Raw genomic sequence first — 27,805 nt, 5'->3', positions numbered from 1 at the left:
ATCTGTCACTTCCGTTGTCACCCCTGTAATCTTGACACTTCCCCAAGAAGCAGGCTATCCAAGGAGTGCCTATTCTGTCCCTAAAGCAAAAACTGGTGGGAAGGGGTGTGGGAGGCAACTCTCTCGTGCAACAGGGTTCTGTCATGGAGTGGTATCTCCCTGTCCTGGAAAAATGGCCAGGAACCTCCTTGCTGAGCCATTCTGAGAGAGATACGAGAGCTCAGCAAGTGACATCTGTGAAGCTCTCAGTGCCTGGTGGTGGTGAGAGGTCATAAGTGAGCACCACCTGCAAGGCTGTAGCTCTGCCCCACCTCCCTCATGGGCATCATGCCTTGCTCTGGGAGCCAACTTCAGGAAAGTCTGCCTGTGATCTTGTTTGAAATGGGTCAGAGTAGGGAGGCTGGTGGGAAGGGACCGGTGATCCAAGGGAACACACAATAAGGGACTGACCAGGGTAGGGAGAGAGAAGGTGGCAAGAAGGAGCCCAATTACAGTGTCAACAAGATGGGAGAATGGATGAGGCCTGGGAACCCAGGCCTGACTTCTGTCAAAAGCTTTGGGTGGCAGGGAGGGCTCTGGATGTTTTGTGCCACTGGGTTGTGGATGGCAGCAACCTGCACTCCGGTGATGCTGCAGGTGCTGGACATTGGTTAGTTTAGGTCTGAGACCCAACCCCAGCACCTGAGTAACCCTTGAGATGACAAAGATGGTGAAGCCCTCTGAATTTTGGGCTCCAAGATGGGCTAGGTGGAAGTATGTATTTGGGACATTAACTACCGTGAATGGCTCTGTGGCTTGGGTCCAGCTGCCAGAAGAAAGCAGCTGCAGGATGACAGAGCAGAGGCCCTGAGGGCTGGCTGGCCTCTGTGTCCCCTGCAGCTTCTCTAACCTTTCTGCGCCTTTGTTGCCAGCATGGGTCTTGGGGTCCCCAGGCATGGCCCCAAAGGTACAAGCTTTGCTAGACAACCAGACATGGAGCTGTGCAGGCAGGAGGGAGACACATATAACTGGGGAAGGGATGTTTTCCAAGGGCAGCATGCCATCATGATAGAGTCGGAGTGTTCTTTCCTGGAGCCGTCTGTATCTTCAGGACTTACATGAGGAACCATAACTGGGAAGAGGTGATGGAAGACAGGGCAAGGAACATCTTGGTTGTATCTGTACTTTAATTGTCCTGGGTGGTCTTGAGGCAAATTAGGTATTCTCAGAACACATGGCTTCCAGGCAGTTCTTGGTCCCTATCCTGGAAGCCATGTTAGAGGGATAGTGCCAGGGGAGGAGGGAATAAGGACCCATTTTAGATTGTAGGTGTCAGCTACTCTTTGGGGGGAGGTGGGGGCTCTTGGGCTTGGGCCACCTGCAGCCCAGGGTACCAGAGAGGCTTTGGGCATGAACCTAAGTCCACTTTCCAGACCTGGTTTGGTGTGAATTCCAGGGTTTGAATCTGATACATTGCATGGCACTGGGGTGAATGAGGCAGGCAGCAGAATGATCGTACTGCAGCCCTGAGCTTCCACTGGCCCATGTTGGTATCCTTGTATTTTTCCGCCCCTTCCCAGCACCAGCATTATCCTGGGATTGGAGAAGGGGGCGGTCACCTTCATTGCTCACATTCTCCCTTCCAAGGATAGGATCTCATTCACTGTGGAACACAGTCTGCTTCCTATCAGTGATGTCCAGACCACTTATGGCTTTTCCTGCTACAAAGCAGTGGGGGCTGTCACTGGAGTCCCTGAGCCAAGTGGGAAGGTGTGAATACATGGGTTTCCAGTACCTTCTGAGGTCCAGAGTACCTTTCCCATGTGCTCCATGGTGGAATGGACCACTCCTTCTCAGCACAACAAAGCCCAAGAAGGTGTTGCGTTCTAGACTTGGGGCAAGCTGATTTGGCCCAGAAACCAATAAGTGTATTTAGCTTCTTAGAAACCTTTATTTTGATATGAGAAGTGTGAAACAAGCTATCCTATATTGCTAAGTGGCAGCCCTGGCTTTCTATGTGCACAGAATGGGAGGAAAGTGCCTGCTAGTGAGCCAGGGACTCAGAGAGAATGGAGTATAGGGGTCAGGGCATGGGGTGGCCTTAGGCTCCTGGGGGTAGTTTTGCTCCTAAAGTCCCTTTATTTTCCAGGAAGGAGGAGGCGATGACTGGCCTTTTCTTTTTTTTTCTTTTTTTTTTTTTTTTGATGACTGGCCTTTTAAGAGTGATGCTGGCCTCCTCCTGGGACCTAGCTACCATGTTTCCATTGTTGCCACCATGTAGGTTGTTCCTGTCTTCTCCCCAGGTTTTTGTTTTGTTTTGTTGTTGTTGTTGTTGTTTTTGTTGCTGCATTAGGAGAGAGACACTTTTGTTCACAGTTGTCATCTTGACCGTGGATAGGTGAATCCTGCCTCTGTCCTTTCCTCCTGGCCTAGGAGAGCCACATTCCCCCCCCCCCCCATCCCCTTGGTTATTTCCCGTAACCTTTGACCTGGGCTTAGAGGCTTGCTGTGGAATCCTGGGATGTGAGCCTAAGCCTTTCCTGGGAAAATTCCTAGGATTCCTCTCAGACTCAAGGACAGTTGTGCTATGACCACGGGTTCTGGCCAGCGGCCTCTGCTCTGGCTATTTAAGGCCCAGGCTGCTTAGAGTAGCTAGAGCTGGGGGTAGGGTAGTTTGTGCCAGGAACATGGGTGGAGAAGGCCCCCAGTAGAGCGAAGACTCCTGAGTTCATGCTCAACATTAATAGGGCTTCCCTAGGGCTGGGAATAATAGGGCTGGGTCTCTCTTGGGGAGTGGGCTTCCTCTTTGCCTGGCAGGTGCTCAGGCCAGTGGATTCTAGGCCTGGGAGCCTGGGGGAAAAGGGTATCTGAAGACTGAAGCCCCAGAGAACTCTTTGGAAGGCCTAAGGGTGGGGATTTACTCTTTGTCCGGGATTTGGGAGCCAAGTACCTGTACAGTAGGGTACCGTTTCTGCTTCCATCCCAACGACCAACCTACTTTGGGAGTTTGACCTCAGGGTTCTTTATTTACCCATACCTTCTTTGGCTCTGTAGGTTCAGACATTCAGCAGATTTCTAATTTCTTCAGGATAAAATCCTATTCTTGTGTAGGCGTGCCATCAGACATGGTTCCTTCCCAAAACCCACCTCTCTTCCTGGTGAAAGGAGCAGCTCCTTTTGGCTGACAGTTAGGGCTGCTCCAGAGAGCTCAGACAGAGCATTTCCTGGTCAGGAAAAATGACGTCCTAGTTATCCACTGGGCTGCAAAACAAAATGCCATTCTCTACTTTGTACTGGATAGCCAGGCATGGAGGAACTCGGTGGGCCTGAGCAGTTGTTATTTTGGTTGTTGTCTTTGATGTGCCAAAGAAATGATGACACAGAAGCCTGGGGCCTGGCTCAGGAGCCAAAAGCTTGTTAGTGATTAGAGAGGGGATAATGGCCCTGTGGAGTTTCCCCTGTAGAACTCAAAGCTTCCAACTCTGTTCTGGAGCTTTGAGAACACAGTTAGACCCTCCTGAGCCAGCACCCAGGACCTGGGGGTACACATGGGGCAAGAAGTGGGCCCGCTCCTCCCCAGGGTCTGAGCTGAGTTATGTAGCTGAAGACTCTTAGTGGGGAGCTCTTGCTTGCGAGTCTCCATGCCCCAAGAGTGAAGACTTGGGTGTGTTGTCCTTCCAGCTCACTCTCCTCCCAGATGCCATGTTGCAGACTGTCAGGCCATGTACCAGGTACAACCTCTACATAGCTTGTGTTGGGCCCCATGGTCTTCTTGATTTGTACTGGTTGCCAACCTTTAAAAATGAGAAGTTGCATGTAAAAATCAGGATCTGTGGATTCTCCTGAAAAATTGTAAGATTTGGACGCCCTAGGCCTCTATTCCCACAGTTGGCTGGAGTTGCAGTACCACGGCCGCTGCAGCCCGAGCACAGGCTCAGCCATTCCCACCTCTCCCTGCGGGACCCTGCACTCAGCCAAGTCAGCAGGTCTCAGCCAGCAGGCCGTGGAGTGATGTGCTTGGAAGTATGGCTTTTGCAGGCATCTTGTCTCCATTCAGATCCTGGCTTTACCCTCCTGAGCGGTGTGGTCATGGGCAAATTACTTAATCTTTCGGAGCCTCAGTTGTCTCATCTGTTTGATGGGGGTGGTGAGCCTACCTCACAGGGCTGATGCACGGACAAAATGACGCTCAGAGCTGCATGTGGTAAGCTCTTGGTAACCGTTATGTATGGTTATCCTTGTCATTACTCTACTTTTTCTTCTTTGCCCATTGACATTACCTGCTTGGCTTCTCTAGCCCTTTGAATTTAAGCTGCATTAGATGGAGCCCCCAAGGTCTAGGATCTGGTGTTCTCATTTTTTTTCTTGGCAGCCCTCCCAGTGCCTGGCTCATGCAGCAGATGGGCCCAGTGCATGGGTGCTGGGTGACTGAATGAAGGAGTCAGGAGCCTTGTAAGTACGGACAGGGCAGACGGTACAGCACAGTGGTTTGGGGCAAGCGCTTGGTTACTCTCAAATCCTGGCTCTGCCCCAATTTGTTATGTAGCATCTGTTCACCTCAGTTTACTGGCCTATAAAATGGGGATAATGGTGTCTGCCACACAGGGTGGGGAAGGACTGTGTTGGAGCCTGTAAACCACTTGGCTTAGTTCACACCAAGTGGTCCTCAGTGAGGTGTTGGGGCATCATTTGACATTATTCCTTCCTTTGGTTGTAAATACTGAGACAGTTTCCTTGGCATACTTTCACCTTCCCTGTCCTTACTTTCTTTGCTTTCTCCCTGTTCCTCTGTGTTTAGATTTTTACTTTGCAAACCCTAGCAGTCAGGATGTTCTCAGTTGCGAGTACTGGATAGGCCCACTCAACTAGCTGAAGCAGTAAAGGAGGGGAATATGGCCAGGGGTAAAGGGAAAAGCCCAGAAATAGAGCAGAAACTGGCTTTCTCTCTTCTGTGATTTTCTTGGCACTGCCGTCCTTGAGTGGGCTTCAATGTTATGCTAGCTCCTTGGTTGTACAATGGTCATATGGTCATATGGGTTGAGCCTGGGTCACTTGCCTATACCTGAGATAGTCATGGGATCATGCTGATTGGCCCAGGGCTCTCAGGACCTACCCTTCGAGTTGTAGTTGAGGTCTTACCTGCAAATTGCAGGGCATTTTCAGAGTCACCAGGTAGATCTTTGGGAGATCTAAAGTTTCTTTCTGAGTTGTGTTAACGAGACATGCCAGTGATACTTTGGGGACTGCTAGCTCCTCCTAGGCTGGGTCAGCAGAGACACCCGGTTCAGGGACCTTGGAGTGAGCAGTATACCCAGGATCACATGTTGTTGATGCCAAACATAGGATCAGAGAGGTTGGCCTTAGTGACAGTCACACCACAGTAGACCAGGAAGTCAGATCAGTCTCCCAAGACCAGGGAACAACAGTCTGGCCTCATCAGGACCAGTAGCCATTCTTCTGTGTGTGTGCATGTATGTGTACGCACACCCCAGAGATCGACACTCCCATGGTCCCAGAGGCTCCTGAGCAGACATTGATTGCTCCAGGTCTATGGTCCCTGGAGTGACAGAGTGCAGCCTGGGCAAGAGTCTGGGAACAAGCTCCTCCCTATACTCCACACCCTTTTCCAGAGAGAGAGAGCTGAGTTGTGTGGGTGAAGGCAGCCAGGGCTAGCTGAGCCAGGACAGGTAGACTTTTGTGAGAAGCCCCCTGCTACTACCTGCACCCCATTGCTGCGCTTGGCCTTTGGAGCCTGGAACTGTGAGAAAGTGGGGAAAATCAGAAACAGGATGGCCTCTATTTCTGTGCAAGTACTCTGCAGCTGAGTGTGCGCGCGCGTGTGTGGTTTCCAGACGCAGCTGACTGGGTGGGTTTTGGCGGCAGGCTACAGGATGTTGGATTGCATCCTGATTGTGTCACCCTTGGAAGAAGAGGATGAATAAACACATAGCCTTCTCTGCAAGCACAGCACGCCTTATATTTTGGAGATTTGCAGTCTCGCCTGAGAAGAAACATGCTCTAGACTAACTGTTCTGTCCTCCATTTGATCCTTAAGCTGCGATGAGCAGGTGGAGCCGAGACTACATAATGCAGCTCTGTGTGAGGTGGGCAGATGCCCCTGGGTGCCATAGCGGTTGAAGACAGCGTTCAGTGGTTTATAAATGGCAGCGTTGTGTGGCACGTTGGGCATACTGGTGGGAGGGTGGGAAGAGCGGAAAGCCTGACCTCCCCCAGCCTGCAGTCAGCCTCAAGGAACTTCTAGAAGAGTTGGAAAACCAGGATGCATAAAATAAGGACAACGAATAGTGCAGGGAAATGGGGACACAGCCAAGGGAGGGGTGTGGAATATAATAGTAGAGCCAGGTCAGAGCAGGTGCCAGGGAAAAGGGAGAATGAGCTGTGGAGCCCAGACAGAGGGACCAGTCGGAAGAATGAATTCAGAGGTAAACTGGCTGACTCTGTAAGGAAGGCCTCAGACTATGAAGGGCCTAGAATGCCACACTGTGGGTTTGGACTTGACCCAGCACATCCTATGCTTTCTTTACTGTTTTTGATGTAGGTCCCAGTGAGAGGAAGCTGCCTTTGGGGCCTCTTTGTCTGGCTATGTTTGCAGCCCAGGGGGGAGCCTAGGCTTGAGTGGGGAGGTTGTAACAGGATCCCCTGGGGCTAGGGGATATGGGGAAAGGGTCAACTGTAGGAACCGAGGCTCTGAGGCTCCGTAGAGAGAGGGTTATCAGAGAGCAGGTTTTGGGGTAATCCTGACTTGTTTGAGGGGGTAGCACAACTGCCCAGGGGGTCCACGTGGAGCCTTAGCTGCCAGCACATGAACCTGGCCGTCATCATCAATGAAATGCTGCAGTGGCTGAGCCAGGGTGTGGGGTGAGGGGAGAGAGACAGGCATTATTGGTCAAGGAGGTTAAGGTCAAGTATGTGTGTCTGGGGGCTCTGGTTGAGAGGAAAGAATGGTTGGAGGGGTTCTGGCTGAGGCAACAGCCTGTGGCTACTAAGAAGTCAGAGAGGGCTCAGGTGCTGAGCAGATGCCTCTGTAGGAGGGCAGGCAGCCAGGGCCTACTGTCTGGTATCCACATTGGCATGAGGGCTGACACTGTCCTGCTCTGTAGCTCCTAGGGCTGCCTTCATCTAGGCCTTTGTCCTCCCCTCTGGAGCTGTGGGGAGGACAGAAGGATGGGACTCACACCCTTGGCCCTTCCCTGGCCTTGTCCTTTCTAGTGGGCAGTTAAGGCAGAGGGCCTCAAGAATAGAGGGGATGTGTTTCTGCCCAACATGGAGTTGTCAGAGGCCTGCCCTCACGACGGCCAAAGCTGGAAAGGCTGAGCCTGGGAACCTTCCCTTGGAGGACAGCATTTTATCCCCATTCCCAGGGAAGCAGAGAAATCATCTGCACAAAGTGGAGTCTGACTTTGACCCTCTCCTTCGGGTCTTGGTGGTTTCTTTTTATAGCGCTGTGGGCCAGCTCCACTAGTCCCAGCTCACTCGGGACCTGCTGCCTGCCTCTCTCCTGAGGCCAGGCCTCCATTTTCTCATCTAGAATCCTCTGTCCAAACAACCAGGGTTGGGGTGGGTGTGGGAGGGTGGCATGAGCCAGAGCCTGGGAGTCCCTATAGAACACCACCAAGGCAGGAGAGTGAGGCCTCAATCACAATGCCTCAGAGATTAGCCCTGAGACCCAGTTGGTAGGTGTGAGGGAGCACTGACCCTGTTAGCAGGGCCCATTTGTGTACTCTACGGTTGGGTGCCTCAGGAGCAAGGGGTGCATGTGGGGAACTATGAGCCTGGCCCAATGGGGGAGGGCCCTCTGATGGAGAATAGATGTGAAGGGGTCAGGCCAGACCTGCCTCTGTTTGAATCTTGCTTCAGTAGGAGTGTCTTTGAGGTCTGGGAGAGAGCTGCCAAAACATACACACTATCCAGTCTTGGCCTCTTGAAATCTTAATTTAAGATCCGGGGACCATCTGGGGCCTCTTCTTGGGCAGGAGAACAGGTGTAGCCTCCAAGGTAGCAAGTAGGGTAGATGGTTCCCTGGGCCATCTGTGCCTGGAGATGTCCCAGGCCCAGGCATTGCTTGCCAGCCCAGGTAGAAAAGAGGCACGGGTGAAAGCCCTTTTCTGGGCTGGAAACAGGCCCTGAGGTACACTGGGCTTCCTCTGTGGAACCTCTTCCTGGAGTTGGAACTTTGGTGCACTCACACTGTGTCCTGAGATTTGCTGAGAATTCAGACAAGTTGGGAGGCGGACATCACTGGGGTTGGGCCTCTCCCCACGCGGCCCCTCTTCCCCAGTGAGCTCACTGCCTTGCTCCATTTCTTTCTTGGCAGAATGCAGAGCCAGAGCCTCGGAACCTCTCCCTTGGTGGTCATGTGGGCTTCGACAGCCTCCCGGATCAGCTTGTCAGCAAGTCAGTCACACAGGGCTTCAGCTTTAACATCCTCTGTGTGGGTATGTGTCATGGTCCAGTTGTGGGGTGGCCTCGGGGGGTGGACAGGAGCCTTCTAGGAGATGGGGTGCTGCCGCCCTGTCCACCTGTTGAGTTATAAGGGACCTTTCAGGCAGAGACACTCTTTGGGAGTCCAGGCGAGGCTTTAATTGGTGTCTTTGCCAGGGTCAGGGACAGAGCTGGGGGGCTTGACTCCAGTTGCCTTGAAGATTGAACAAAATTAAACATGTGAAAGTGCTTTGTAAACTGAGAGTTTATCACAGAGGTTCAGATTTATGTGTTTGTTTTAAAAACATTGACTGTCATTCGTATTGTGTGTCAAGGACACTTGTGGTTAACAAGACTCTCCTACGATGGCAGCTCCAGCACGCATCTGAACAAATACAGCTCCACACAGGGAGGTTCTGGGAGGTTTCATGCGCCTCAAGGCCCAGGGCTCCCAGAGGGCACAAAGAGCTCTCTGCCAGACCCCCTACAGGTGCCTGCGCCCTGGCCTCTGCCAGGCTACGAGGGCTCCTCCAGAAGCAGCCTATCCTGAGCCAGATAAAGCTGAATGGATCAGGAGGCCACTGATGGCTTCACACCCTGGCCCTCCTGGGACCATGACCAGCCTGGGCCCAGGAAGGATGGTGTGCAGACTAGGTGACTGGGTCCCATTGAGGCCAGCAGAGACTACTGGCCAGTGCTTACAGTTACCCACATAGCCATGGCTTTGTCCAAGTCAGCCCTCTGGCCCTTGTTTCCACACATTATGTTTGAGACCACAGAGAAGGGATGGTTCCTGGGATTGGGAACACTGAGTGATGCAGTTAGAGGCCTGCCCCTCCCTCTTGTGTGGAGGCTGAGGATGCCTGAGTCCCACCCACCCATCCTAGCCAGCAGCCAGGGGCAACCCTGGTTCCAGCAGTCTTTGACATCCTGTGTCATCCACTCCTTGCTTCCCAGGGGAGACTGGCATTGGCAAGTCCACACTGATGAACACACTCTTCAACACAACCTTTGAGACAGAAGAAGCCAGTCATCATGAGGAGTGTGTGCGCCTACGGCCCCAGACCTATGACCTCCAAGAGAGCAATGTGCACCTCAAGCTGACCATTGTGGACGCTGTGGGCTTCGGGGATCAGATCAATAAGGATGAGAGGCAAGAGGCGGGGGATCCCTGGGTGGCTCAGCGGTTTAGTTCCTGCCTTTGGTCCAGGGCACGATCCTGGAGACCTGGGATCGAGTCCTGCATCGGGCTCCCTGCGCGGAGCCTGCTTCTCCCTCTGCCTGTGTCTCTGCCTCTCTCTCTCTCTCTCTCTCTCTCTCTGTGTCTCTCATGAATAAATAAATAAAATCTTAAAAAAAAAAAAAAAAGAGGCAAGGGGCGGGGAGGGTGGCCCTGCCCTTCCTCTTTCCCTTCCTCCATGGCAGCCTTGGTTCTAACACTCAGTCCCAGCTCTCTTCATTCCAAGCTGCCCCCATACAAATCACACCCCATGGGGGCCAGAGGCAGGCCTCCTGGGGAATAGCTGAGGTCTTGAGGACCCCTTGGGAGGTTAGGATACAGGACTGGCCACCTGTACCCACACAGGGACATCCCAGGCAGAAGCCACTTATCTGCACAGAGGGAAGGCTGGTGGATAGCACCACAGTGCCTGCCTCCTGGGTGATGGAGCTGTCTCTAGTTACAGGCCTATCGTCGACTACATCGATGCGCAGTTTGAAAACTACCTACAGGAGGAGCTGAAGATCCGCCGCTCACTCTTTGACTACCATGACACAAGGATCCACGTCTGCCTCTACTTTATCACACCCACAGGGCACTCCCTCAAGTCCCTGGATCTGGTGACCATGAAGAAACTAGACAGCAAGGCATGTACCTCCTGCACCAGACTTGTTCCATGGGCTTCCTCCACTGAGTTGGGGGCTGTGGTGCAACTGCCCATTGTGGTCCTTAGGGGCCTGCAGATAGGCCCTGGGTTGGTCCTCTATCTTCTCTTGCTTTAGTCCCTACTATGCCAGTGGGCTCCCATCACTCTGGGCTCTTCCTCTAGAGCTCTGTCTCCTGGGTCTGGTCCTGACCCCCTGCCTTTTAGCTACATTGATTCTTATTCTCAGGTTAAAGCTGGGTTTGCCCAAAGGACTCATTATGGGGCTGAATGGTGGGTTGGGGGAACCAGGGCTATAAGAAGCACCACAGATGATTGTTACCACCCATTAGAAAGGTCCCAGTGGCTGGGTTCAGGCTGGGACTACCCATGGGAGCAGCTCCATCTCTCTGGCCTCCTGCCCTTCTGCCCGGGGATGTGGCCTAGGTGGGGCTGTTCAGTCAGGGGGACTCAGGAGGACCTAACCTGCTGCTCCTCTCCCCTGATCCTGGCAGGTGAACATTATTCCCATCATTGCCAAGGCTGACACCATCTCCAAGAGTGAGCTCCACAAGTTCAAGATCAAGATCATGGGCGAGCTGGTCAGCAATGGGGTTCAGATCTACCAGTTTCCCACTGATGATGAGGCTGTTGCTGAGATTAACGCAGTCATGAATGTGAGCATTGGGCACTAGCCTCAGGGCCAGAGGGCTCGGTGCCAGCACAGATCTGTGACACACAGCCCCAGAGACTCTGGTTTTCCAGGATTCCAGCCTTAGCTTCTCCAGGAAAGAAGGGTGGGCATCTGGGAGCCAGCTGGCCCCATGTCCTATGGCCAGGAGATGGGAGGAATTGGGTATTGGGCTGGTGCTGGGCCTTCCCTGAGTTTAAGTTTCACAAGATAAGGATTCTGGGCAGGAGCTGAAACCTGTAGGAGTGAGCAGGCAAGGTGCCAGGGCTTGGGAACTTGGAAGAAAGCCAGGCTTGCAGGTCCTATGAGGGACCCTCTAATGGTCCCTGTGGAGCCCGAAGGCTGAAAGAACCCCTTAAATATGAGGAAGAGGGGGGCGTGGGTTCAGCCTCCCCCCTGTTTGGAGGCTGTAGGGTGCTTCTTCAAAAGCCAGGAAGTGAGCATCTGGCCAGGCCTCGTTCAGGTCTGGCAGCCCCTCCCCCGGGCCCAGGCCAGGGTCTGTTCATGAGCATGTGTCAGCTGGTACTCAGCAATACTTGGGCTCCTTTCTAGGCACACTTGCCCTTCGCTGTGGTGGGCAGCACTGAGGAGGTGAAGGTGGGGAACAAGCTGGTCCGAGCACGGCAGTACCCTTGGGGAGTGGTGCAGGGTAAGTGTGCTGGGAGAGCCCATCCCCAGGTGAGGGCCCACATTTAGTGTCCTGGCCCCCCTGCTGCCCATGGTCTCTGTCCCGTGTCCTTCCTGTGGCCATCCATTGCCTGTCCTGCCTCTGGAGTGCACCTGTAGCACTGTGACTGCTGTCCTGTGTCCTTTCCCCCTGGGGCCCATCTGTGTGCCTGCCTGATGCCCCATGTGCCCCATGCTTTCAGTGGAGAACGAGAATCACTGCGACTTTGTGAAGCTGCGGGAGATGCTGATCCGGGTGAACATGGAGGACCTCCGAGAGCAGACCCACAGTCGGCACTACGAGCTCTACCGGCGCTGCAAGCTGGAGCAGATGGGCTTCCAGGACAGCGACGGTGACAGCCAGCCCTTCAGGTGACGGCCTGTGCAGGGAGTGAGCCTGTCTCCACAGCCGTGGCCGGACTGGCCAGACTGGCCAGACTGGCATCTGTGCCTGGGGGTTTTGTGAACCAGTGAGAGAGGCTGTGGGGACCGCAGCAGCGCCGTCATCTCCCGCCCCCCTCCCGGAACCCCCCCTTTCCTTGGCTCTGCCCCACCCCCTCCCACCACAACCCCACCCTTGGCCTATTCTCTCTGGGTCCTCACAGCCTGCAGGAGACCTACGAGGCCAAGCGCAAGGAGTTCCTGAGTGAGCTGCAGAGGAAGGAGGAGGAGATGAGGCAGATGTTTGTCAACAAAGTGAAGGAGACAGAACTGGAGCTGAAGGAGAAAGAGAGGGAGGTGTGTGCGAGCTCCGGGTTGTGGAGAGGCCGTGTGAGGGAGTGGGGGGCCTGGCTGGGCACCCACGACATCTGCGCTCCTCCCCCTGTGCTCCCAGCTCCATGAGAAGTTTGAGCACCTTAAGCGGATCCACCAGGAGGAGAAGCGCAAGGTGGAGGAGAAGCGGCGGGAGCTGGAGGAGGAGACGAACGCCTTCAACCGCAGGAAGGCCGCTGTGGAGGCCCTGCAGTCCCAGGCTTTGCATGCCACCTCCCAGCAGCCTCTGAGGAAGGACAAGGACAAGAAGAAGTAGGTGGTGGGCCCCCTGTCCACACTGGCTCTTGTTCCCTCTGGGCACTCACTCTGTCCTCCTCTTGGCTCCTTTACTTGGGCTTGGTTCTCGTCCATGCTCACCTGTTCACCATTGTGCTCTCATTCTCACCTGCTTTCCCACCTCCTTTTTGCCCATCTTTCTCTTCCTTTTACTGGTGGGTGTGATATCTCAGGATCCCAGGTATTCGTGCACTCTCCATCTTGCACAAGTGATCCCTTGCTCCTTGGTACTTCCCCCCCACCTCTCCTCTCTCTCTCTCCTCTCTTCTCTGTTCTCGTTCTTTCTCTCCTTCTCTCCCCACCCTCTTCTGCAGCCCCTTCAGAGCTGGGGTAGTGAAGCCTGGGCCAAATAGGCAGGGTGTGGCCCCTGAAAGGGTGTAGAGGTCCCAGGGAAGGTCTTTCAGGCTGGGAGAGGGGCAGGGCCTGGGAATGTCAGCATTTCCAGATTCCAGAAGCTCCTGTGGTTTCTGCTTGCACAGCTGTGGCGCCTGCCCCTCAGGCTCGGAGACGGTGGATGTGGGACCCATGTTGGCTGGCGGATGGTGACTGAGGGCAGGGGACACGTGAGCCCAGGCAACGCTGACCCCTTGGGCAGTATGCTCACCGCCTGGTGGAAGGAAGGACAGCAGCTCCCCATGGGGGCTCTGGGGGTCCTGCTCCATAGAGGGGCTGCCCTTCAAGTTAAGAGTTGGAAGAGAGAGGACTCGGGAGGGCAAGGAGGCTTTTTCCAGCCTCCAGGAGTGCAGTTAACTTCTTGGCCAGGTGGGGGCAACTCTGGGTCATTTCTCCCTGCTTTTTTTCATAACCTCTTTCCACACTCTCCTGGCTTCTAGGGATCTCCCTCCTTCACCTCACTTCATTCAGTGCCCCATACCACCTCACACTGTGGGACCTTGTCTGTCCCTGCTTCTCTCTTCTCCTGGCCTCTATTAGGTACCTCTATTAGGTACTTCTTTCTCTTGTCAGCTGAGGAACTAAGCAGGTGATTCCATTGTTGCCCTCATCTTTGGGCTCTTTGGATTCCCAATCCTTCTTGGAACATTTGGGAATATGTGTATCCAGCCCTTCTTTCCTTGCCTTGTGGTTAATGCCATGAAGCACATAGGAAGCTGTTGGGTCTGGGATGCTGCTCATGGCATTGGCACGCTCCCCACCCCCAGTATTGCATTCCCCAACATGCACACAACCCATGCACCCACACCTACTCGTACACTGTGTTACTGTCACTCTAGCCCCATTGTATCCACAGACTCAGGCACACATCTCCCAACACACTCCACCCCCAAGATACACAAGCACGGAGGCAGAGAGACATCTAAGGAAAAGAAACTTCATGAGCTGCTCCCTGGGGGTGGCCAGGGGTACAAAGCCAGGTGTTTAGGAATTGAATGCTAGTTCTTATGCCTGAGGCCTCCCTCTGCTTTGGGACAGACCCTCCTCCGTTCTCTAATCTCCCTTATCCTGCTTACTGGTGCCCCACCCCATCTGCTGGCTCTGCTGGCAGAGATGATCCCCTGCCTGTGCCCACATTCCTCCTCAGCCCTATGAATTTGCTCTCTGCTTTGCATTTGTTTCCAGCCCGGGCCCCATCTCCAGCTTTGGGCTTGGTGAGCCCGGGGACTCCGTGAATTGGAATCCATTTGGGTTTTAAGCTAGTGGCTCAGAAATCTGGTTTCTCCTGGAAAGGGGTGGTTATGTGGGTATGTGTCTCAGGTGTTGGCTCCTAAAGAGACTTTGCCCTGCTCCCCACCTACTTGGCCCAGGCCACCTTGTTTCAGAAAAGGCAGAGTCTCCTAGGAAATAAGTTATGGAAAAACCACTCAGAAACTGAAGGCAAGGACCTGTGGCTGGGTAGGGGCCAGGAGGTGGAGAGCAGGTTGACTGCAAGGAGCACTGGCACGGCCCCCAGTGTCAGGTCTCCCTGCTTTTCCATGTGGCCTGGGTCTGGGAGACAGGTCTCTTCTGCTTGCTGGACATGCCAGAAAGCTTCAGTCAGTTTGGCCTTGGGGAGAGACCCTGTTCTCCCATGCTGGCCTTGCAGAGGCCAGGAGTGGGCTAGGTCAGGTGGCTAGGAGTACTCCTTCCTCCAGCCCTCGTCAGGGGAATGGGCTAAGTGAGGAATGCATTGGAGGCAGTGGTGGTGGTGGTGGGGGGGGGTTGTTTTTCATGACCATTTAGTTGCATTGCTTTGATTGGTTATACTTGGTCTTCAAATTTTAATCCATTTTTGCAAAATTACTTCCCAATCAGATCTTGACTCTCAGCCTGGGATGCCACAAACTGAAGCGAATTCTCTGCTTTGCTCGTCACAAATGCCAAACTGACTGCCCTTTCCCAGCGTCCAACTTGTCTTTTGTTTCTGTTTGATTTGGTCGTCTGCGTACCTTTTAATGTGTCTGTTTTTTGTTTTGTTTGTTTTATTTTTATTTTTCAGTTAACGCACGCACAGACTTACAAAGAGCGGACTTTAGACTTTCATGTGTTAAGTTCCTTGAGTTACACCTTGTGACCCTTCTTCTCCCATAACATGGTGTGAGGACGGACTGGGAGCCGGTACAGACTCCAGTGTTTACAGCCTTGCTTGATCCCCTGCCCCGACCCCAGGCTGCCCCGGGCCTGGAGGGCTACCCCTCTCTATGCAAACACATCAAAGCCATGAATGCTGGAATCCAAAACTGACAAAGTTTATTTTTTTCAGAGCCAGTGGCTGGTCTTCCATTTACAGTGTCACTATTCCTTGACGGAGCAGTTATGTGCCACTCTAGCGAAGGCCCCAGCCGGCGATGCTTGACCTAATTGTTCAGCGTCAAGATGGCAACTCACGCGGTGCCCTAGGTGTGGTCGCGTGGTCTGGTATACATGCTGCAAAATTCACCCGATTCCCCTTCATTTTAATTTTTCTAACCTAGAGCTTAATTTCAATAATAACTTTTAAGAAATTTCTAAATTTTTATTTTGGCACAAGCATAAAGACAGATAATATCCTCTCCCATTATTTTCATAAGTAACCCAGTTTCCCTGATTTTTAAAAACTAAAAGTATCTCTAAACCTTTCTTATGTATAAAGCATCCCTATAATACTTAGGGAGAGGTGGGCAATAAACATCCTGTAATGACAGTGTTTGGAATTTCTTTACGGATGAAAGTGGATCATGAACAAGACCACGTCCAGTGTTTTTAATGTGAATGTAAATGGAACAGCAGCCCAAAACCATTGTCTGTGTGTTTCAGAGGTGCTACTTGTAAACAGAGACCAACTCCAGGTGTGTGTTAAGTGTTTGACTCCAACTAAGACCCCCAAACCAATCCTGCATATTCCAAATGCAGAGTACTCAGTTGGGGAAAGGTTTTTATCTCAAGGTCCTTGTTTTCTGTTTTCCTGGCTGAGTCACAAGGAAAAGAGATGAATGTGGACAATTTCAGAAAACACTACCAGCAAAGGAGCTGTCCCCTCTCCACTGCATTCTTCAGGGGATCATTTTAAGAAAGCACTAGCAGCATTGATTCTTCTGTGTTCCTGTTGGTTTGCGAGCCAGTGGGAGTGTCAGGGCTGAGAATATGGTGTGATAAAATAGATGAAAAATGAGTAGCTCAAAAGAAGGATTTCATTTAATGTTGATGGAGCACTGTGCTGGGCACAGGCTACCCAGAATAATGCGCAGCCCTTCCCTCAAGGAATTCACAGTCTAGAGCACTCCCTAGACAGAAGCCTTGGGAAGCTGCGCTAACTTATTGTTGGATTGGTCGTTTGTTTTTCCTTGTCTTCCATCCTCCTTCTCATTAATGTTTTCCCTCTTTCTGCCTTGGCCTGCTGTAGTGATTTCCAGGACCAAGTCCTGGCTTCATCCTGGCTTCTGAGACAGGGCTCCTTTGAGAATGGGGACAAGGGGTGAGCTGTGTGTGTCCAGAGAGGCATGTCAGGAAAAAGACAGCCTTTGCCTCCTCACCAGGAGCAGAGGTTTTATGGATGCCCAGAGTGAAACTATTCCAAGTGTCCTGCTAAGACCAGAGGTGGATCAAGATTTTGAGGGGCTTCCCTGTGGGCATTCAAAGGCAAATCAGTGTATACCTAAGGCACATGTGGGCTAAGAATGGCTTGGCTTTAGGGGGATTCTATGTGTTCAGTTGGATTGAAGTGCAGAGCCGTTAAGGTAGCCTCCATTAGCTAACATACTTCTGAAGATGAAGCTCAGTGACCCAGTGGATTAATTGGTCATATAATAAATGGAGACTCCTGGCTCACAGGCCAGTCTGGGGACTCTGGAGTGGAAAGACCCTGCCACGCATCCACCACGGCCTGTGGGCTGTACTGCAGGCTTACTGGAATGCCAGAATTGTGGCTGGTTACCTGCCTGCGGGTGCAGGGCTTCCCAGCATCTCTGGGGAGACCTGTCACTGTTAAATTTTCTGGGGTCTGAGCTGCCTCCACAGGTCCCATCGGCTTTAGTGAGCCTCACTGCACTTCTCTCCCTGCACTGCCTTTGTTTAAAAGTTTATCGTCTTTAGCTGAGACCAAATTAATCCTTGGTGAACAAGGTGAGCTTAAAACATGCCATTATTTAATAAGCGCTCCATCCCATGATGGGATATGATTTGCCGCTCCTTTTCAGAATCCTCTTTTGGCATTATTAGAGCTGTCATTGGGGTTACATTGGCATTTACTATCATGTCTTTCATAAGCCAAGTTGGTCTTGGGTAGAATCATATAATTTATTGTCCGAACTGAGACTTTACAGAATGAAAAGAGGTTCTGTTAATAATTATGTCAGATCAACAGGTGTAAGCTGGAATTGTCTCAGGCAAACTGGGATGTATGGTCACCCTGGTTATGGGTAACCCGAGTCTAGGTGGTTTGTAATTGTGCAGACTGCATATGTGTTTCTGTGTGTCTATGTGCGGGTGCTTGTTAAGTGGGGCTCATATTACTGGATAAGAGGCCCGAGGGAAGTGTGGCTTGCTCGTCTGTTATGTTAACAAGCTTTTCTAAAACTGCTTCACTTGTTAATTCATTTATTCCTTCATACATTGACTGTTTTTGTTCCTTTCCATTCACTTTGTACTCTTTTTTTTTTCCCATTAAATTTTGCATTTATTTTGAGTTTTTGTGGTGTCTTTTTTGGGCAATAGCTTTTCTGATTTAACACATTTCCTAGCCTATTAATCTGCTACAATTATGGTAAAATACAGCTTGTCTTTTCTGTGAACTTTGTGGGGTTGATCAGCTTCTACAGGAGTTATGTTTTAATTGTGACTCCTGCTCTAGGCAACTGAGAAAGGCTCTGGAATGGGTGTGGAATAGAGGAAAAAGTTAGGAAAGGGAAGAGGAGACACAGCCCCTGGTCCATGAATTTTTGGTGGGTGGCTGGGTGCCAGACATGGAGAAGGCAAACACTGCCTTTTAAGAGTTTACATTGTGGTAGACTTGACACAGGACAACTAACATTTGGGTTCTTACAGTTTGTCAGGCATTGCTCTAAGTTGCATTATGCACATTAATTCCTCTAATCTTCATCATGATCCTATGATTAGGTACTGTTTTCCCCATTTCATAGGTAAGGCACAGAGAGGTAAAGTAACTACCCAAGGTCACACAGTCTAGTAACGAGGGGAATTGGGATTTGAATATTGGTGCTCTGTACCCTCAATTCCGGAGCTATAGCTCCCCCTTGGCAACCCAATGGGATGATGGAAGAACAGTGAAAATGTAGCCAAAATCCAAGTGTGCAGTTTGACAGTGTGAGTTGGTGGACCTGAGACAGTTCTATAGAGGTGGGATGCCCTGTTGGGTGAACATTTGGCTGAGGAAGGGCAGACTGGTGGTTGAAGGAAGCCAAGACATGCTCGTAGACCCACCTGTTGAACTTTCTCTTTTGGGCACTAGGTTAATCTCTGGGAAGTCCAAAAAGAGGAGAGGGGGACTAAGGGAACTGACAGCCCAGCAGGGAGACATGCAGACATCCCTAATGAAAATACACCTCTGCTCTACCTGCAGGAAGGTAGGCAGCAGGGAAGCAAAGGAAAGACAGAGACTCTCCAGGAAACGGGGGAGAGAAAGGCCTCACTGGTGGAGGGAACAGTACTGTACAACTCCGTTCACCCATGTGGGGAAAGTAGTATTTGGACAAGTGTTAAAAAGGCCCCTCCTGTTCATCTCCCCTGCTCTCAGCCCATCTGCCTGTCTCCACACATTTCTATGTTCTGCAGCCATAGTCCTTCACCAATGTCTGCCCCTCTGTAGATGGGGACAAGAGCAAAACAAGTTGTGTCCATATTTCTCTCACCACATCGATCCCCAATCTCTGATCTGAAGTGGGATAGGAGTTCCTTTAAAAAAAAAAAAAAGTAGGATGGAACCTGGAATCCCAAGGCAAGCTTGAACATCATAAAACTTAAACGCCCAAGTGGTACTTTGGCAACGCAGGAGTTTGCTATCCCAAAGAGAAATATGGTTTACTGAAAGATGGAGCAATAGGGCTATACCTTATCCCAATACAGGGCTCACAGGTCTACCTTCTCCTTTCTCTGGTTTTCTCTGATTGAGAGATTAGCTCTGAGGACCCAGTTTACACCCAGAGCTACCTAGTTAAGAGACACTGCAGTTCTCCAGAGTCAGAGACAGCTTGAGCTGAAGTGGGCCCTCAGCGTGAGCCCATACCCCACCCGCTACAGTGCCCACTTCCAGGGCAAGGAAGGAGGCAGAGGGCAGTGATGGCCCCCAGTGGGAATGGCTGTGAGCAGCATGCCACCTCTCCATCTGTGCTGGACTGGAGATAGTTGTTGTTGGGCTCTAGGAGATGATATTCCCAGTATACTAGACTATCAAGTCTAAAGCCGTGGTATCTGATACATTGAAAATAAGGTTGAAAGGAATTCAGGTTTATTTTTACAGAAGCTCCAACAAGCACATTTGTGTGGAGAAAAGGTAGAGATTTGTACAGACACTAGTATCATTTATCTGGTCTCTGACCATTCTGTACCTACTAGCAGTCCCTGTGGCTTAGCACAGTTCCAAAAAAAAAAAAAAAAAAAAAAAAAACTGCTCACGGTGGAAAGACTTCACAAATCAGTGGCATATATGTAGTTCACTCATTCCTGTCTGCAACACTACTGACACAGCTCTAGCTGGCAGAGGTGGCTGCCTAGCGAAGGGCTCTATGGTGTCACGGTGCCAGAGACAGCTGGCTTCACCCTCACAGCCACGCTGGTAAGCAACTTCTAGCAGCACCGTGGCTGCAGCAGGCTCAGCCTCAGAATCTGCTCATCTCAATCCAAAACTCTCAGAGCTGTGTTTCCCTACCGGGGGTCAGCTGCTAAGATCATTCATTAGCATGAAATTCCTCTAATTAAGCTAATAGACAACTTTCAGAGTAACATAGGAAAAACCTGTTTTAAGCTTGATCAAATTACTGTACATTAAACAAAGCATACTTGGTGATCCAGTTCTTGTAAGAGAAGACATAAGTCATGACCAGGGCAGGAGAAATGCACCTGGAAAGACGGTCCCATTTCTGCAATGACAGGTAGGGTCACTGGGACTTGAAGGGCTACATGTGTGCTTGGTGTAAGCCTGGGGAGCTGGATACAAGAGCCTGAGCAGCTCTGGCGAGAGGAGTGATGAGAACTGATCTGCCTGCCAGACCCAGCCCGGCCCTTTGGTCCCACCGCTGGCTTGACTCCAGCTCTCTAAGGGGCTCATACCAGCCCTTGCTGGAGAAGGAAAACCAAGCTGCAGTGTGACTGTTTGCCCCTTCACACTGGTCTCAGACCCATGGGAGAAAAGAGAGAAGGGTCTTGATCTGTCAGACTACCCTTCCCACCAGTGACCCTGACCTACTTTTTCCTCCTTATTACCTCCTAAAAACACAGGAACTTATTCTCAATTGCTTTCCAGTGCCTTTCCCCCTCCTTGTTACAGGAGCCAGAAAGCCTAGAATTCAGAGCAATCCCAGCAAGGATGGGTTGCCATTATGCTCCAAAGGATACTGAGGGTAGGAGCACAGACGGTGGGAGGTGAAACAGAAAGGTCTCTGAGCAGGAGGAGGACTACAAACTTCTCAGATGCTGCTCTACAAGCTCCTTGCAGTGGCTCAACTGCTCAGTACTGACCTGTAATTAAAACAGAGTGGTCATCCTTAAAGCAGGACCATTTTACATTCTAAGTAAGATTTTGAGTGCTAAAATGTTAGCATAGAGCAGTTTCAGGAAGGTCTAACCACTCGACTTAAGAGTATTAACCCACCATTTCAGGGGCCTCCACCTCCAACCTCAGCAAAGCTGTCATTAGTCTAACTATGCATTCCATCTTACCCCGTCCATCCTCAGGGATTCTGACCCTTCCATGCCTGCCTCCTGGTACCCTGGGACCTGATACCACATAGTTATATAAAGGGTGAGGGGTCTGAAATTTAACCTCTCTCATATTAAGCTCAGAGGTGCCTCCTCCTGAGCTGGGCACGTCCCCCTGACCTGACCCCATCCTCTTGACTACAAGGGCTTCCACTGAGATAAAGCTCTTCTTATGGTCAGAGAAACCCACCACTTGGTCCAGTAAAGGAAACATATATTCTGTACTTGTCTAGAGGGCATGCCACATGTGCAAAGCCTAACCCTTAGGAAGACTCTTCCCAGAGTCGCTGTGGCCAGAGCAACTTCTGGAGCCCACAAGGGCTGAGAAGGGCGATGTGTACCATTTGGGGGGCAGAGTGCATCAGCTAAAGGGGCAAAGTGGAGAGCCTGGTCTGGAGCAAAGTTGATGTCTACCTGTGCTTTCTTTAGCAGATCAGATATAGGAGTACACCAGTCGGGCATGAGCCTCTCCAGCTCTAAGGTGATGATGACCAAGGCCAGTGTGGAGCCCTTGAACTGCAGCAGCTGGTGGCCCGCCATACAGTGCTGCAGCTGCCTGGTCAGGGACGCGACGTGGAGGGAAGGATTCCTCTGAGGCAGCAGCTCCACCACGTGGGGCCAGCCCAGGACCAGCAGGGCGTGGAACTAGAGACCGTGGTTTTTAATGTTAGAACACAAAACCCCCCTACCTTTCATAGATAAATGACCAAAAATGCAAACAATTTCAATTTCCATCAGGGAACTTCAAATGTTGCCCCACCCTTTTCATTCCCATCCATGCCCCACCCCCCCAAGGGACTTGAGACTTAATACTCATTCTGTGGCCAAGCTGAGCTTCAACCTTGGAGAGAAAAGACAATCTGCTTCAGTGACATGGTCATTAGGAGCTTTAAGTACCGAGATGACAATGTTTCCATTATGAAAAACAGAAGCATACTATTCAAGATTAAGGCAGCAGAAAGTTACTTGTATCTGTTTGATGTGAGAAGAAACTGCAACTTGGCAACAGTGACCAGGTCTCATAATGAAATAGCCCTTAGTGATTTGATCTTCATGCTTCATAACAGACCAAAACCCCGTGACATTTCCACATTGCATAATTTTGCCTTACTAACAGAATCATATCCTTAAGGATGACCATCATTCCCTAACTAAAAACAAAACAAAAAAACTAATACGACATTTTTTAAGTGCCAGATCAATATGGTCTAAAGCTTCAATAAGGATTGTGTGTAGGTGAATAAAGACAGCTAAGTGAATGTGTGTAAAGTGTAGCACAAGCAGACAGCTTTTTATGTACAGTATTCATAGAATGGAAAGCTAAATATTTTTGCAGTGTGTATTTAAAAAGAAAAACTCACCACAATAGTGCCGTCTAAAAATCTTTATAAAGTTAATTTAATGTATTTGAGAAGTGGGAGTCTGGTGGAACTGTGTTGGATTTGCGATACATTTTCACTCTTGCATATGTCGTGAGCCTTGTGGGTCACCTTCCTGTGGTGCATGTGCAAGGCCATGTGCACACCTGTGCTTGGCCGTCCTATGTTGTGAACAGCTGTTCCAAAGGTACCAATGAGTCTAGAGTGGACTCTGCCAACCCCTCGTACTTACTATGGTCAAGAAGTCCAGCGGCGTCCCAATATAGAGGTCCCAGTGCAGTTTGTCCAAAATAGCCAGCTCCATCCTCAGCAGCTCATTCGGGCTATAGCCAGAGCCATAGTGCTTTAAGAAGTCTTTTACGTGTGGAATTAACTGTAAAAAGAAAATAAAGAGGCCAAAGCCCTGTATCATGTCATCGTAACTTGTTTTCTTATCCATGGGAACTTGTTTTTCTTATCCATGACCCGAATAGAGTTGTCTTCTGGTGACCTGTCACAGAAAATGCTTCTGAAAGAAAAACCAAATCAGATCTTGGCAGTGTGGCAAGTCCCCAGGTGGGTGATGACAATGTGTAGTGGGTGTCACATGGTCATCCTCTGCAAACAGGCTTTTAATTCCAGTGGAGTTAACATTCGGTGCTATATTAATTTCAGGTGTACAGTACAGTGATTTAATGCCAAAGGGCCTTGATCCCTAAATGTACTCCAGCTCATACCCAAAGGTGCTTTCGAGGGCGGGGCTCTGCTGTCTCCCCTATTCAGCTGCACGAACTCACCCACGGTTTTCATTCCTATCATTCTTGTTCTTGACACCTACTGTAATTGCTTGTCCTCCAGAGAAAGAGTATGCCTTTGAGCTTCCTGGTCTACACCAGACAGGCTCACTCACAAAACCTCCCAAGGTTTTGGCAACACCGTTGCTGCAACCACACTTCCTTCAACCTTGATTTAAGGCGGTTCATCTCTGGAAAAATAATGGCTTTCCCCGCCAGAATGACTAGTAAGGCTTGTCTATGAGTACACATTCAAGTGCACGTGCTTGGAAGACCATTCTACTTTTTTAGGTAAACAAAGTATTCCTGTAGCTTCCATACATGCTTCTTTTAAGGGCCATTTACATGATTTTTAGTTGGACAGACAGAAGCAACTCTGGGGGAGCACCAATTATATTTTAATGAATAGGTTAAAAGCATTTTTATTGAAGGCTTGGAACTGGACAATCCATTTTTTTCTGACTCTTCAGACCATGAGCTCAGCCAAGGGGAACCCTGTGGAAATGGCAGAGGCTTCACTATTACCAAAGGGGGACAGGTTGTGGGGAAGGAAGGAGGGAGGTCTGGGAAGGGTATTGGGAGAGAATCTGCTGAACAGAAACCACAGTGAAACCGCTAAGTCCAAGCAAGCCCAAAGCACTTGTAGGGGCATCGCCTCTTAGAGAAGGGTCTCAGAGTCCCTGAGGACCAGCTTCGTTGACACAGACAAGTCCTTAAGTCTCAAACTTCTCAGATGTAGTTTCTAGGGGTGGCCATTAGGCCACATTATTTGGGAGGTCTTTTTCCTAGTTTAACAGCAGATGTTTCTGTTTAGTGGGAGGTGGCCTCAGACAGCAACCAATGAGGTAAGATACATTTGCCAGGAGGTCAAGCCTCTGGGTTTGCCAGACCAGGAGAATTCAGCTGTTCTAAGTGCCCATTTGTGGGTCCTGGGGTCCAGTGAGGCAGAAGAAGGGACAGCAGAGATCCTGGGAAGTCAATGAATTTTCCAACATACCCAACGTTCCTAAGGACACAGACCTTTCAGGAAGTCTGAGCACTGCAGCATTACCCTCCTGTACCCCAAAAGCAGCCCAGAGCAGACTCCCACAGATGCCTACCTCCTCTTCTTCATTAACTTTGGCAGCGAGTCTCAAGGAAGTAATCATGACACATTGGAGTATTCTCTCTCTCATCTGCAGTACAAAATGAACACATTTGAGCAGAATACGAATGCCAGAAACAAATAGTAAAGCATTGGTGGGCTTCCTTAGGAAATGAAGTTTTTAAATTTTTTTTCAAAAAGAGATTGATTGTATCCCTCCACAAGTTAGTGCCATTTTTAGCTTGACCAGTGAATATGCTCCTGATTTCCGAACAGCAAATGGCTAGTCAGGAGTCCTCTGTTAGGGGAATGAATAACAGTAGGAAATACAGCACCATCTCAAGGATGCACTGGTCTAGTCCAGACAAGCACGCTCTACCTCTTCGCCCAGCAAGTCCTTTCCCAACCAGGTCCACTCGGAAGGCCACACAACCCTGAGCCAGGCAGGCAGAGGAGTGGGATGTAAAGAGATTCCAGTTGCAGCTCTGGCAGCTCTGGTCCCTAGCTGATGAGCCTCTGAGCATCTGGGATGACGGAGGTCAGTTTCCTCTCCCACCCCCGTTAACATCCTCACAGGCACCTACCTTTAGCGAAACCAGGAGGCGGCTGAAGGTAGTGAGAGCCAGATTAAACGTGGTCTGGGAGAAGTGAAAAATGTTCTTAACCTCCAGGAGCCACAACACGAGTTCCCGGACCGTGTGGCGGATCTCGACCTGCCCGGGAAGAGCGGGGTGGGGTGGGGGAGTCGTCGGTGGCCAGTCCCGGTTGGCCTGCGGCACAGGTCGGCTGAAGGTGACCAGAGGGGCTGTGCGGAGTCCCTGCATCTTGCTTGGATCGCGGGGGGTGGGGGTGGGGGTGGGGTGGGGCCCTCGGTGCTTCTCTGATGCCCAGCGGCTCACGGATTGAGACGGTACTTACTCCTCTTCTGCGAGAGGGGCCCACGATTCCCGCCTCGGGCCTCGTGCTCAGCCCGCACCTGGGGAAGGTCCCGGCACCCGGGGTGCGTCTCACCTGCGCGCGGACACAGGTGGAGCCCGGCCGCGTCGCGTGCGCGCGCGGGGAGGGGGGTGAACGTGCTCCCGGGAGGCCCCCGCCGCGGGGCCCGCTACCTGGGGGTGGCCGCCCCGCCACAGGCGCGCCTCGCGACCCAGGGCCAGCTGCAGGTGGGCGACCAGCCGGCGCTCGTCCAGGGGGCCTCCCCGGTCGCACTGCAGCGGCCGGGGTGCGGGCCCGAAGGGCTGCCGCGGGGACTGCGGCCCCGGGGCGGCGCCGAGGGCGGGGGCCGCAGCCCTGGGTCCTCTGGGGGACCGCGGGGAGAGCCGCCCTCCCGAGGCCATTGCGAGCACCGGGTCCCGGGTCTGAGACCCGCCATAGCCGGCCTTTTATAAGCCGGCACCCAGGGTCTCCGGCCCAGCCCCCGCCCCCCGCAGCTGCTCCCGGCGAGCCCGGCCAGCGGGGTTACGCCCTGGCTCCCGGGACGCTGCACCTGGAGCGCGCGCAGGTGGGTGAGGCATCCCCGCCCACAACCCGCGCCCCGGACCAGGGTCCCGAACCCGGGCTGGGGCGGCTGGTGACCACGGCGGCCCTGAAGGACACCCTGCCTCTCACCCACAGCACGTCTTTGGGGCACGCAAGACCGGCTGGAGAGGTGTCTAGAGCGCTCCTCCCTAAGACAAGCTTGAGATGCAGAATGCTGACTGTGTGATCGCCTATAGGTGACTGCCTCGGTTACTTGTCTCTTAAAAAGCGACAGTATCTTCCTTACAAAATAGCTCCTTCACGGGTACATTTTTTCCGATCAGCAGTTATTCCACGAAGGCCTACAAATGTGTTAGGACACGACAGTAAATAAAATAGACATGGAATTTACATTGTAGCCAGGAAAGACAGATAATGAGCATGAGTAGAGTCCCAGTGATTTCACTTCTAAGTGTATGCTCCGCAGAAATTCATATACGTACACCAAAAAGACACCTACATAATGTTCAGAACAGTGGTATTTGTAATAGTCCCAAATGTCCATCAACAATTGAATGGGATAAATTGTTCTTTGTTCACACATGGAATACTACACCACATTGAAAAAGAATGGACTATACCCAACAAGAAGGAATCTCACAAACATAATAATGAATGTACAAGGACAGATACAAAAGATGTCATACTGGATGATTCTATTAATATAAAGTATAAGAACAAGAAAAAAATAGTATAATGTTAAGAGTTAACGTGGTGGTTACCGTTAGGGGGCAGTGAATAGTAACTGGGGAGGAACGCAAGGAGTTTCTGGGGCCTGGTAATGCTCTGCTTCTTGATTTAGATGCTGATTACACAGATGTATTCACTTTGTGAAAATTGATCAAGCTGTGCACTTATTTGTGCGCTTTTCTTTGTATAAGATATATTTCATTAAAAATTTACATTACATTAAACCTACATAAAAGTTTACCCTTATATAAATATATGGGTATGTCAGAAGAAGAAGAAAGAGGAAAAGGAATTTGGAGTGGTAATGACAGAATTTCCCCGGGTAATATCAGACACCAAACCACGGAACCAGGAATCTCAGAGAACACCAAGCAGGATAAATGCCCAAATACCTCAGCATATCATATTCAAACTACAGAAAATCAAAGATAAAGAGAAGAGAAGGGGCACCTGGTTGGCTTAGTAGGTTGGGTGTCTGTCTTTGGCTCAGGCGTTGATCCCACAGTCCTGGGATCAAGCTCCACATCTGCTCCCTGCTCAGTTCTTCCCACCCTCTGCCTGCTACTTCCCCTGCTTGTACTCTCTTTCTGTCAAATAAATAAATAAATGAATAAATAAACAAATAAATAGAATCTTAACAACAACAACAACAAAAAGCAAAGTTTAAGAATTACATTGTACTTCTCTTCAGAGATCTGCAAACAGGAAAAAAGTGGACTGAAATGTCTAAAGTGTTGAGAGAAAAAAGCCATCAACCTCGAATTCTGTATGTAATAAAATTATCTTTCAAAATTGATGAAGAAATAAGGATCTTATAAGTAGAAGATCCCGAGGAATCCAGTAAAAAACTACTAGAAGTAAAAAAGTTCATGAAAGTTCAGAGTACCAGGTTAATGTACTAGAAAACAATTTTATTTCTATACAATACCAATGAACAGTCTGACTATAAAATTAAGAAAATAATTCCATTTCGATAGCATAGAAAAGAACAAAATATTTAAGAACATAACCAAAAAAGTGCAGCATTTATGCATTGAAAACTACAAAACATTACTGAAGGAAATTAAAGAAGGGATGCCTAGGTGGTTCAGAGGTTGAGTGTCTGGGGATCAAGTCCCACACTGGAATCCCTACAGGGATCTTGCTTCTCCATCTGCCTGTGTCTCTGCCTCTCTCTCTCTGTTTCCCAGGAAAAAATAAATAAAATCTTTTCAAAAAAAGAAATTAAAGAAGACTTAAATAAATGGAGATTCTATGTTCATAGATTAAAAGGCTTACATTGTTAAAATGGCAATACTTCCCAAATTGATCTGTAGGTTCAACAT

General features: G+C 50.6%; 2 protein-coding genes across 13 annotated transcripts in view; one reads left to right on the top strand and one right to left on the bottom strand.

Moving 5' to 3' along the window:
• The window catches only part of SEPTIN8 (septin 8), a 26,537-nt gene extending 3,714 nt beyond the window's left edge, over positions 1-22,823 (top strand). For 3 of the 12 annotated variants that reach the window (XM_072840972.1, XM_072840977.1, XM_072840984.1), the window contains exons 2-10: positions 8,315-8,435; positions 9,379-9,574; positions 10,101-10,287; positions 10,799-10,960; positions 11,527-11,623; positions 11,844-12,012; positions 12,246-12,378; positions 12,476-12,666; positions 21,466-22,823. In XM_072840972.1, the coding sequence (XP_072697073.1) occupies positions 8,315-8,435; positions 9,379-9,574; positions 10,101-10,287; positions 10,799-10,960; positions 11,527-11,623; positions 11,844-12,012; positions 12,246-12,378; positions 12,476-12,666; positions 21,466-21,631 (1,422 nt within the window). In that variant the 3' untranslated portion in view covers positions 21,632-22,823. The other 9 variants (XM_072840974.1, XM_072840980.1, XM_072840973.1 and 6 more) reach the window with 6 other exon arrangements.
• On the bottom strand, positions 21,923-27,805 carry CCNI2 (cyclin I family member 2). The gene is made up of 6 exons (XM_072842627.1): positions 27,759-27,805; positions 25,759-25,939; positions 25,191-25,571; positions 24,857-24,985; positions 24,289-24,363; positions 21,923-22,788 (listed from the first exon to the last, which is right to left on the bottom strand). Exons 1-6 carry the CDS (start codon positions 27,803-27,805, stop codon positions 22,615-22,617), a joined length of 987 nt encoding a protein of 328 aa, XP_072698728.1. The 3' UTR covers positions 21,923-22,614.

This window comes from Canis lupus, chromosome 10 (assembly GCF_048164855.1).
Source record: "Canis lupus baileyi chromosome 10, mCanLup2.hap1, whole genome shotgun sequence".
NCBI classification, from domain to species: domain Eukaryota; kingdom Metazoa; phylum Chordata; class Mammalia; order Carnivora; family Canidae; genus Canis; species Canis lupus.
Note: the sequence above shows the minus strand (reverse complement) of the source record. Positions and strands in the feature narration are given on the sequence as shown.